This window comes from Cherax quadricarinatus, chromosome 81, assembly GCF_038502225.1.
Source record: "Cherax quadricarinatus isolate ZL_2023a chromosome 81, ASM3850222v1, whole genome shotgun sequence".
Classification (NCBI taxonomy): domain Eukaryota; kingdom Metazoa; phylum Arthropoda; class Malacostraca; order Decapoda; family Parastacidae; genus Cherax; species Cherax quadricarinatus.
The window spans coordinates 1700799-1713594 of record NC_091372.1 but is presented as its reverse complement, the minus strand read 5'-3'; the positions used below and the strand labels follow the sequence as shown (position 1 = coordinate 1713594).

General features: G+C 45.5%; 1 protein-coding gene across 1 annotated transcript in view; it reads left to right on the top strand.

Annotated features, from left to right (window-relative positions):
• LOC128699782 (uncharacterized) overlaps nucleotides 1-12796 on the top strand; it is a 209340-nt gene that overhangs the window by 143708 nt on the left and 52836 nt on the right. The window contains exon 4 of the mRNA XM_070102258.1: nucleotides 3255-3403. Within this exon, the coding sequence (XP_069958359.1) occupies nucleotides 3255-3403 (149 nt within the window). The remainder of the gene's footprint in view (nucleotides 1-3254; nucleotides 3404-12796) is intronic.

Genomic DNA, 12796 nt, shown 5'->3' with positions numbered 1-12796 from the left:
GTGACCTTACTAGAGGTGAGTGTCATGTCACTCTCACTTCTATACCTGCACTCTGGCACCCAGAGTGACCTTACTAGAGGTGAGTGTCATGTCACTCTCACTTCTATACCTGCACTCTGGCACCCAGAGTGACCTTATTAGAGGTGAGTGTCATGTCCCTCTCACTTCTGTACCTGCACTCTGACACCCAGAGTGACCTTATTAGAGGTGAGTGTCATATCACTCTCTTCTATACCTGCACGGTGGCACCCAGTGACCTTATTAGAGGTGAGTGTCATGTCACCCTCACTTCTATACCTGCACTCTGACACCCAGTGACCTTATTAGAGGTGAGTGTCATGTCACTCTCACAACACTTCTACACCTGCACTCTGACACCCAGAGTGACCTTATTAGAGGTGAGTGTCATGTCACTCTCACTTCTATACCTGCACTCTGACACCCAGAGTGACCTTATTAGAGGTGAGTGTCATGTCACTCTCACAACACTTCTACACCTGCACTCTGACACCCAGAGTGACCTTATTAGAGGTGAGTGTCATGTCACTCTCACTTCTATACCTGCACTCTGGCACCCAGAGTGACCTTACTAGAGGTGAGTGTCATGTCACTCTCACTTCTATACCTGCACACTGGCACCCAGAGTGACCTTACTAGAGGTGAGTGTCATGTCACTCTCACTTCTATACCTGCACTCTGGCACCCAGAGTGACCTTATTAGAGGCGAGTGTCATGTCACTCTCACTTCTATACCTGCACTCTGGCACCCAGAGTGGCCTTACTAGAGGTGAGTGTCATGTCACTCTCACTTCTATTCCTGCACTCTGGCACCCAGAGTGACCTTATTAGAGGTGAGTGTCATGTCACTCTCACTTCTATACCTGCACTCTGGCACCCAGAGTGACCTTACTAGAGGTGAGTGTCATGTCACTCTCACTTCTACACCTGCACTCTGACACCCAGAGTGACCTTATTAGAGGTGAGTGTCATGTCACTCTCACTTCTACACCTGCACTCTGACACCCAGAGTGACCTTATTAGAGGTGAGTGTCATGTCACTCTCACATTAACATGAACAGTATTGCCCTTCAGAGAACAATTTTGTTATCTGTGTTCACAACGATTCTGTTCATAATAACACTCCGTGAGTGAACATTTGATATAAATTGTGAACAGTTTTGGTCAGAGAGAACAATTGTGAACAATTTTGTTCCTCAGAGAGAAGTCCTGAACAGTTTTGTTCTTCAGAGAGAATTTAATGTTATTTGTGTTCACAATTTTGTTCATCAGAACACTCCATGAGTGAACATTGACTTATAAGTCAACACTGTACAATTATGTACCTGTGTAATGATTTAACCGCTAGTGATGTAACCTGACGCTTCTTGCACTGTTGTTTGTGTTCCACTGCTGGAACTTCTGTTATTGTTCACCATCTGTTATTGTTCACCATCTCCTGTTATTGTTCACCATCTGTTGTTGTTGTTCACCATCTACTGTTACTGTTCACCATCTGTTGTTATTGTTCACCATCTTCTGTTATTGTTCACCATCTGTTGTTATTGTTCACCATCTTCTGTTATTGTTCACCATCTGTTGTTATTGTTCACCATCTTCTGTTATTGTTCACCATCTGTTGTTATTGTTCACCATCTGTTGTTATTGTTCACCATCTGTTGTTATAGTTCACCATCTTTTGTTATTGTTCACCATCTGTTGTTATTGTTCACCATCTTCTGTTACTGTTCACCATCTGTTGTTATTGTTCACCATCTACTGTTACTGTTCACCATCTGTTGTTATTGTTCACCATCTTCTGTTATTGTTCATCTACTGTTACTGTTCACCATCTGTTGTTATTCACCATCTACTGTTACTGTTCACCATCTGTTGTTATTGTTCACTATCTTCTGTTACTGTTCACCATCTATTGTTTTTTCACCACTATTGTTATTGTTCACCATGTTGTTTTAGTTCACCATCTACTGTTGTTCACTATTTACTGCTACTGTTCTCCATTTACTGTTATTGTTCTCGATCTCCTGTTATGACTTCTCATGACCTTATGTAACCTATAATGACGTCATGTGACCTCTAAAGACGTTATATGACCTCTCATAACCTTATGTGATCTCTGATGACCTTATGTGATCTCTGATGACCTTATGTGATCTCTGATGACCTTATGTGATCTCTGATGACCTTATGTGATCTCTGATGACCTTATGTGATCTCTGATGACCTTATGTGATCTCTGATGACCTTATGTGATCTCTGATGACCTTATGTGATCTCTGATGACCTTATGTGATCTCTGATGACCTTATGTGATCTCTGATGACCTTATGTGATCTCTGATGACCTTATATGATCTCTGATGACCTTATGTGATCTCTGATGACCTTATGTGATCTCTGATGACCTTATGTGATCTCTGATGACCTTATGTGATCTCTGATGACGTTATATGATCTCTGATGACCTTATGTGATCTCTGATGACCTTATGTGATCTCTGATGACCTTATGTGATCTCTGATGACCTTATGTGATCTCTGATGACCTTATGTGATCTCTGATGACCTTATGTGATCTCTGATGACCTTATGTGATCTCTGATGACCTTATGTGATCTCTGATGACCTTATGTGATCTCTGATGACCTTATGTGATCTCTGATGACCTTATATGATCTCTGATGACCTTATGTGATCTCTGATGACCTTATGTGATCTCTGATGACCTTATGTGATCTCTGATGACCTTATGTGATCTCTGATGACCTTATGTAATCTCTGATGACCTTATGTGATCTCTGATGAACTTATGTGATCTCTTATGATCTTATGTTATCTCTGATCACCTTATGTGATCTCTGATGACCTTAAATGATCTCTGATGACCTTATGTGATCTCTGATGACCTTATGTGATCTCTGATGACTTTATGTAATCTCTGATGACCTTACGTGATCTCTGATGACCTTATGTGACCTGTGATGACCTTATGTAATCTCTGATGACCTTATGTGATCTCTGATGACCTTACGTGATCTCTTATGATCTTATGTGATCTCTGATGACCTAATATGATCTCTTATAACCTTATGTGATCTCTTATGATCTTATGTGATCTCTGATGACCTTAAATGATCTCTGATGACCTTATGTGACCTGTGATGACCTTATGTGATCTCTGATGATCTTATGTGACCTGTGATGACCTTATGTGACCTGTGATGACCTCTCCCCCGAGGGGTGATGCTGGGTCCCAGCTGGCTCGGTCTGCATCGTGGACAAGGTCAACAAGAGTGGCTCTGGCTCTCTGGTGCCAAGTTTAACTACACTAGGTGGCACGATCCTGCCTCACTACCAGACGATACCAGCACCAGCTACTGTGCTGTGGTGAGTACCAGACTATACCAGCACTAGCTACTGTGCTGTGGTGAGTACCAGACTATACCAGCACCAGCTACTGTGCTGTGGTGAGTACCAGACTATACCAGCACCAGCTACTGTGCTGTGGTGAGTACCAGACTATACCAGCACTAGCTACTGTGCTGTGGTGAGTACCAGACTATACCAGCACCAGCTACTGTGCTGTGGTGAGTACCAGACTATACCAGCACCAGCTACTGTGCTGTGGTGAGTACCAGACTATACCAGCACCAGCTACTGTGCTGTGGTGAGTACCAGACTATACCAGCACTAGCTACTGTGCTGTGGTGAGTACCAGACTATACCAGCACCAGCTACTGTGCTGTGGTGAGTACCAGACTATACCAGCACCAGCTACTGTGCTGTGGTGAGTACCAGACTATACCAGCACCAGCTACTGTGCTGTGGTGAGTACCAGACTATACCAGCACCAGCTACTGTGCTGTGGTGAGTACCAGACTATACCAGCACCAGCTACTGTGCTGTGGTGAGTACCAGACTATACCAGTACCAGCTACTGTGCTGTGGTGAGTACCAGACTATACCAGCACCAGCTACTGTGCTGTGGTGAGTACCAGACTATACCAGCACTAGCTACTGTGCTGTGGTGAGTACCAGACTATACCAGCACCAGCTACTGTGCTGTGGTGAGTACCAGACTATACCAGCACTAGCTACTGTGCTGTGGTGAGTACCAGACTATACCAGCACCAGCTACTGTGCTGTGGTGAGTACGAGACGATACCAGCACCAGCTACTGTGCTGTGGTGAGTACCAGACTATACCAGTACTAGCTACTGTGCTGTGGTGAGTACGAGACTATACCAGCACCAGCTACTGTGCTGTGGTGAGTACCAGACTATACCAGCACCAGCTACTGTGCTGTGGTGAGTACCAGACTATACCAGCACCAGCTACTGTGCTGTGGTGAGTACCAGACTATACCAGCACCAGCTACTGTGCTGTGGTGAGTACCAGACTATACCAGCACTAGCTACTGTGCTGTGGTGAGTACCAGACTATACCAGTACTAGCTACTGTGCTGTGGTGAGTACCAGACTATACCAGCACCAGCTACTGTGCTGTGGTGAGTACCAGACTATACCAGCACCAGCTACTGTGCTGTGGTGAGTACGAGACGATACCAGTACCAACTACTGTGCTGTGGTGAGTACGAGACGATACCAGTACTAGCTACTGTGCTGTGGTTAGTACGAGACGATACCAGTACTATCTACTGTGCTGTGGTGAGTACGAGACGATACCAGTACCAACTACTGTACTGTGGTGAGTACCAGACGATACCAGTACCAGCTACTGTGCTGTGGTGAGTACGAGACGATACCAGTACTAGCTACTGTGCTGTGGTGAGTACGAGACGATACCAGTAACAACTACTGTACTGTGGTGAGTACCAGACGATACCAGTACCAGCTACTGTGCTGTGGTGAGTACGAGACGATACCAGTACTAGCTACTGTGCTGTGGTGAGTACGAGACGATACCAGTACTAGCTACTGTGCTGTGGTGAGTACGAGACGATACCAGTACCAACTACTGTACTGTGGTACCAGACGATACCAGTACCAGCTACTGTGCTGTGGTGAGTACGAGACAATACCAGTACTAGCTATTGTGCTGTGGTGAGTACGAGACGATACCAGTACTAGCTACTGTGCTGTGGTGAGTAAGAGACGATACCAGTACCAACTACTGTACTGTGGTGAGTACCAGACGATACCAGTACTACCTACTGTGCTGTGGTAAGTACTAGACGATACCAGTACCAGCTACTGTGCTGTGGTGAGTGCCAGACGATACCAATACTAGCTACTGTGCTTTGGTGAGTACCAGACTATACCAGCACCAGCTACTGTGCTGTGGTGAGTACCAGACTATACCAGTACCAGCTACTGTGCTGTGGTGATTACGAGACGATACCAGTACTAGTTACTGTGCTGTGGTGAGTACGAGACGATACCAGTACCAAATACTGTACTGTGGTGAGTACCAGACGATACCAGTACTACCTACTGTGCTGTGGTAAGTACTAGACGATACCAGTACCAGCTACTGTGCTGTGGTGAGTGCCAGACGATACCAATACTAGCTACTGTGCTTTGGTGAGTACCAGACTATACCAGTACCAGCTACTGTGCTGTAGTGAGTACCAGTACCAGACGATACCAGCACCACCTATTGTGCTGTGGTGAGTAACACTACCAGACGATACCAGCACCACCTACTGTGCTGTGGTGAGTACCACTACCAGACGATACCAGCACCACCTACTCTGCTGTGGTGAGTACCACTACCAGACCATACCAGTACCACCTACTATGCTGTGTTGAGTACCACTACCAGACCATACCAGCACCACCTACTGTGCTCTGGTGAGTACCACTACCAGACCATACTAGCACCACCTACTGTGCTCTGGTGAGTACCACTACCAGACCATACCAGCACCACCTACTGTGCTCTGGTGAGTACCACTACCAGACCATACCAGTACCACCTACTGTGCTGTGTTGAGTACCACTACCAGACCATACCAGCACCACCTACTGTGCTCTGGTGAGTACCACTACCAGACCATACTAGCACCACCTACTGTGCTCTGGTGAGTACCACTACCAGACGATACCAGCACCACCTACTGTGCTGTGGTACCACTACCAGACCATACCAGTACCACCTACTGTGCTGTGTTGAGTACCACTACCAGACCATACCAGCACCACCTACTGTGCTCTGGTGAGTACCACTACCAGACCATACTAGCACCACCTACTGTGCTCTGGTGAGTACCACTACCAGACCATACCAGCACCACCTACTGTGCTCTGGTGAGTACCACTACCAGACCATACCAGCACCACGTACTGTGCTATAGTGAGTATCATTACCAGACGATATCAGCACCACCTACTGTGGTGTGGTGAGTACCACTACCAGACGATACCAACACTACCTACTGTGGTGTGGTGAGAACCACTACCAGACGATACCAGTATCACACACACACACAAAGTGATGGAGGAGAGGGTGTCTGCAGAAAGCAAGGAATGGGAGATACAAACTGCAGCTGCTGAGGTAGAGGTACAGAGCAGCAATGGCAGGTGAAGAGACTGAAAGAAGGTGAGGAGCTAAGACCTTTGTGGAAATACTATCAGGCAACTGGGAGGTTCATAGGTTAAAAAGAACTGCAAAGGAGATGATCAAATCTGATACAGAGCTGTGGAGAGAGGAAGTCCTCCTCTCAAGAAGCTGCTGGAAGGACTTGTGATGAAACACACAGTAGCTGATGGAGAAGGCATGTCCCAGGTGACAAATATTCAGAGATTTGGGAGGTACTCAAAGGGGATAAAAGTGACCAGTTCAAGTAACACTCATGACGTTAATGGTACACGATAGGATCATGCAGCAGAAACCACGATTCAGGGATTCGGAAGAATACCAGCAGGTGTGTCTTGACAGTGACACAACAAGAAAGGAATGGGAGCAACTGAGACAGAGCACAAAGACACCAGAATCAGGAAGGAGAGACAGGACATATCTCAACAGACATGAAAGTTCAACCCTGAGGGCACCACTATGAACAACCACCCACACAACCCCCTAGCCTCCCTCCTCCCAACCAAAATAAATAACTCAAAACGTACCACACTCCACACCCACAGTCTCCATTCCCCTGAATACCATCCCTATAGCAACCTCTAACAAAATCATCCTTTCCATAACTTCAAACCCTCCCACCCCTCCGACCCTTGGGTAAGGACTAGGGATCCAAGAACCAACAAATCGGAACACAGTAATGGAATAACAAATAAGAGTGAGGAGTAGTATTAACGAATCATGGAGGCATCCCCAAACATCATAGCACTCACTGAGACAAAGCTTACAGAGATGATAACAGATTCTGTCTTCCTGACTGGCTCAGATTCTGAGGAAAGACAGAGGAAACATGAAGAAAGGCACTTTGAGTAAATGGAAGGAATGGACAGAGGGGAAGCAGATGACTACATAGTAGGCACCCTGTAGACTAGGGGTCCCAAGATGGTGGTAGCAGAGATGTATAACCCTCCACTAAATAGCAAGAGACCAAAACAAAAGTATGAAGAACGGAAAAGAGCATTGGTGGATACACTGGCTAAAGTGGCCAGAAGAGCATACATGCTGTTACGACTTTGATGTCGTAACTTTAATAAAATGGCTTCTAAATGGCTGCTTAATCTGCTGTCTAGGGACATTTAAATTACACTGAGAAACACAGCCACTCTAGGGCCATCATGTTACTTATACAAATTATGAAGCTTGAGTGCAAATAATTAATGTTGTAATAGGAAGGACACAAAAACTCGCCTATACGAAAATATAAACAATATAATAATAGTAACTTATATACAACGTATAACTACTACAAATAAACACCAGACTCCAGTTTACACTAACACTGCTACTGAGTTAAAATATATAAACTGGGAGGCTTTATGACCCCCCCTTCCTTCTTGCCGGCTACTTAGCCTACAGTTATAATATTAAATGATCTCCAAAACACAGGCCCTCCCTCACAAAACAGTATATACTAAAAAAAACCTACCCGGCACTACATACACCGCTACATCCGCTTCCTCTGCTGTGTGTAACCTTCTCCTTAAACACACCTCGACTGCTCCTGTCCTGGTCACTATGCCTGTGACAGGAATAAAACGCGTCCGCTCTCAGGGAATAATACACGTTTGCTTTCAGTTCAATCCCGGTACTATGGAGCATTATTTTATATAAACATTATAACAGTACTCCGTAATACATGGGCAGCACAAAGATACTGGTCATGGGTGACTCAAACCACAAGGAGATTGACTAGGAGAACCTGGAGTCACATGTGGGACCAACACCTGGAGGGCTAAGATGCTGGAGGTGGTAATGGAGAACCTCACGTACCAACATGGTTTTCAATACCTTGTGAAAAGAGAAGCAACATAGGAAGAAGGTGAGAAGCCAAACTTCAAAAGATGAGACTACATAGACATGAGGCAGTTACTGTATGAGGAGTATTGGGGAAGAAAACTTCAGGGAAATAGTGTATGAGATGATATTGCCACAAAGTGTGGAGAAGCAGAGAAGTTCGTATCAGGGGGAAACAGAAACAATGGGAACACCAGAGTGAGCCCATGGTTGACCATGAAGTGTAGAGAGGCCCAAGTCAAATGTGCTGTAGCATGAAAAAAATACAGAAGGCGAAGAACTCAGGAAAACAAGCCTGTGACTGAATATCCAGAAAGGAGTATGCATGGATAAGGAGAGAGGCTCAGTGGTCATTTTGAGAATGACATAGAATCGAAAGCCAGACCTGACCCAAGATTGGTATAACCACATCAGGAGGAAAGCAACAGTCAAGAATCAAGTAATCAGGCTGAAGAAGGGAGGGGAGCTCACAAGGAAATATGTGAAGAGCTCAGCACGAGATTCAGGGAGGTAGTCTCAGTGGAGACGAAGACTTCCAACGGTAGAGTACACCATTAAGTGCTGAACACGATACACACAACCGGTAAGGAGGTGAAGAAACTGCTATGTGATTGAGATACCTTGAAGGCGGTGGGACCAGATATGTCTCCATTGGTCCTGAGAGAGGGAGCAGAAGTAGTGTGTGCCAATAACAGACTTCAACAAGTCTATCGAAACAAGGCGACTTCCAGAGGTGTGGAAGACAAAATGTAGTCTCATTTTTTTAAGAGAGGAGAGAGACAGGCAACATTACACTATAGACCCGTGTCACTGACATGTATAGTTTCTAAAGTTATGGAGAAGAGTAGTGGTCCAGTTACAAACGAAAGGTTCATACATAACCAGCACGGTTCAGGGATGAAAAATCCTGCATTACAAACCTACAGGAGTTCTACGACAAGATAACAGTAGTAAGTTAAGAGAGGTAGATTTAATTTTCTTGGACTACAAGACTTTTTTGATACAGTAAAACACAAGAGACAGGTACAAAAGCCAGAGGAGCAGGCAAGACTAACAGGAAAAGCACAGCAATGAATCAAGGAATATCTGACATGTAGGAAACGAGTGATGGGACGTGTAGAGGTGTCAGAATAAGGGGTCAGTCCTAGTTCCAGTGCTGTTTCTTGTATATGTGCATAACATGACAGAAGGAATAGACTAAGAGGTGTCCCTGTTTGCAGACAATGTTTAGCTAATGAAGAAAACAAGAGCGGACGATAATCAGGAAAAGCTACAAGGGGACCTGGACAGGTTGCAAGTCTTGTCTGACAAATGGCTTCTGCAGTTTAACCCCAGCAAGTGCAAAGTTATGAAGTATAAACTCGGGGGTCAAAGGCTGTAAACTGCAAACCTCACTCAAGGTGAAGGATCTTGGGGTGAGTATCATACCGAGCATATTCCCTAAGGTGGATATCAACCAAATAAGTTCTGCAGCAAATTCGTGTCTGACAAATCTAAGAATAGCGTTTCGACACCTAAGTAAGGAGTCATTCTCAACACTGTACACAATGTACGTCAGATCAATATTGGAGTATGCAGCACCAGTATGGAACCCACACCTACTCAAATATATCAAGAAATTAGAGAAAGAGCAAAGGTTTGCAACAAGACTAGTCCCGGAGCGAAGGGGTTTGTCCTATGAGGAGAGGTTATGGGAAATCAACCTAACGACACTGGAAGACAGGAGGGTTAGGGGGGACATGCTAACAACATATAAAATACTAAGATGAATTGGCATGGTGGATAGGGACAGGATATTCCAGAGATGGAACACAGCAACAAGGAGTCACAGTTGGAAGTTGAAAATTCAGATGAGACACAGGGATGTTATGAAGTATTTCTTCAGCCATAGAAATGTCAGGAAATGGAACAAGCTGGAGAGTGATGTAGTAGAGGCAGGATCCATACACAGCTTTAAGAAACGATATGATTAGGCTCATGGAGCAGGGAGAGAGTGACCTAGTACCGACCAGTGAAGAGGCGGGGCCAGGAGCTGTGAATCGATCCCTGTAACCACAAATAGGAGAGTACAATTAGGTGAGTACATACACACAGACAGACAGACACACACACACACACACACACACACACACACACACACACACACACACACACGGACACGGAGCTCGGACTCGACCCCCGCAACCTCAACTAGGTGAGTACACACACACACACACACACACACACACACACACACACACACAGATGGAGTACAGTCTAGGGGGTCAGAGACTACAAACATCACACAAGGAAAAAGATCTTGGGGTGAGTATAACACCAGGCACATCTCCTGAAGCGCACATCAACCAAATAACTGCTGCAACATATGGGCGCCTGGCAAACCTCAGAACAGCATTCCGACATCTTAATAAGGAATCGTTCAGGACCCTGTACACCGTGTACGTTAGGCCCATATTGGAGTATGCGGCACCAGTTTGGAACCCACACCTAGCCAAGCATGTAAAGAAACTAGAGAAAGTGCAAAGGTTTGCAACAAGACTAGTCCCAGAGCTAAGAGGTATGTCCTATGAGGAGAGGTTAAGGGAAATCAACCTGACGACACTGGAGGACAGGAGAGATAGGGGGGACATGATAACGACTTACAAAATACTGAGAGGAATTGACAAGGTGGACAAAGACAGGATGTTCCAGAGACTGGACACAGTAACAAGGGGACACAGTTGGAAGTTGAAGACACAGATGAATCAAAGGGATGTTAGGAAGTATTTCTTCAGCCACAGAGTAGTCAGGAAGTGGAATAGTTTGGGAAGCGATGTAGTGGAGTCAGGATCCATACATAGCTTTAAGCAGAGGTACGATAAAGCTCATGGTTCAGGGAGAGTGACCTAGTAGCGACCAGTGAAGAGGCGGGGCCAGGAGCTTGGACTCGACCCCTGCAACCTCAACTAGGTGAGTACAACTAGGTGAGTACACACACACACACACACACACACACACACACACACACACACACACACACACACACACACACACACACACACACACACACACAAACAAACAAACCCACTATCCCAACAGAACCCACAATCCACACTTACAGCCCCCCACCCCCACATTATGCTGTAGAATACCACAGCACACTGCCAGGTCCCCCACCCTCTCAGACACCCCCCCCCCCCAAAAAAAAACACAGTGTTGGAGAGCAAACTGAAACTATGGTACACCAACGCTGATGGAATAACAAATAAGCGAGAGGAGTGGCATGAAAGAATCAAAGAGGCATCACCGGACATCATAGCTCTCAGAGAAACCAAGCTGACAGGAATGATAACAGAGGAAACAGAGGGGGTTGAGGAGTGGCACTGCTCATTATAAACCAGTGGGATTTTGAGGAGCTGGCGAGAGGAGACAGAGGAGAAGGAAGAGACTACATAACAGGAACACCTCAGTCTCGAGGTCTGAAAGTGATAATTGCAGTGATGTATAACCCACCACAGAACAGAAGGGGGCCAAGGCAAGAGTATGATGAGAGTAACGGAGCAATGGTTGACACACTGACTGGAGTGGCTAGTAGGGATCATGTGAGCAGAACAAAGCTGCTGACTGTGGGTGACTTCAATCACAAGGAAATCGACTGGGAGAACCTGGAGCCACATGGGGGTCCAGAAACGTGGGGGGTTAAGATGATGGAGGTGGTACTGGAAAACCTCGTGTACCAACACATAAGGAACACTACCAGAGAGAGAAGACAGGATGAACCAGCGAGACTGGACCTAGTATTCACCTTGAGTAGTGCAGATAATGAGGACATCACATAGGAAAGACCCCTCGGGACCAGTGACCACGTGGTTCTGAGCTTCGAATACATAGTAGAGTTACAAGTGGAGAGGGAAGCAGGAAGGGCAGGATGAGTAAAGCCAAACTATGTAAAGTAAAAGGACACAAGTGCAACTAATGTGACATTTTATTGTGGCAACGTTTCGCTCTCCAGGAGCTTTATCAAGCCATTACAAACAATACATGGACACAGAGGGTTTGTAATGGCTTGATAAAGCTCCTGGAGAGCGAAACGTTGCCACAGTTGCACTTGTGTCCTTTTACTTTACATATTGTCGGTAATTCTACCAACTTTATTACAAAGCCAAACTACACGAAAGGATAATACACAGGCATGAAAAATTTTCTGCATGGGGTTCAGTGGACCAGAGAACTGGCAGTTAAAGTCAGTAAACGAGATGCTGGAATATATGACAATGATATTCAAGGAAGCTGAGGGGAAGTTTGTGCCCAAGGGAAACAGAAATAACAAGAAGGCCAGGATGAGCCCTTGGTTCACCCAAAGGTGTAGAGAGGCCAACACCAAGTGTGCTAGAGAATGAAAGAAGTATA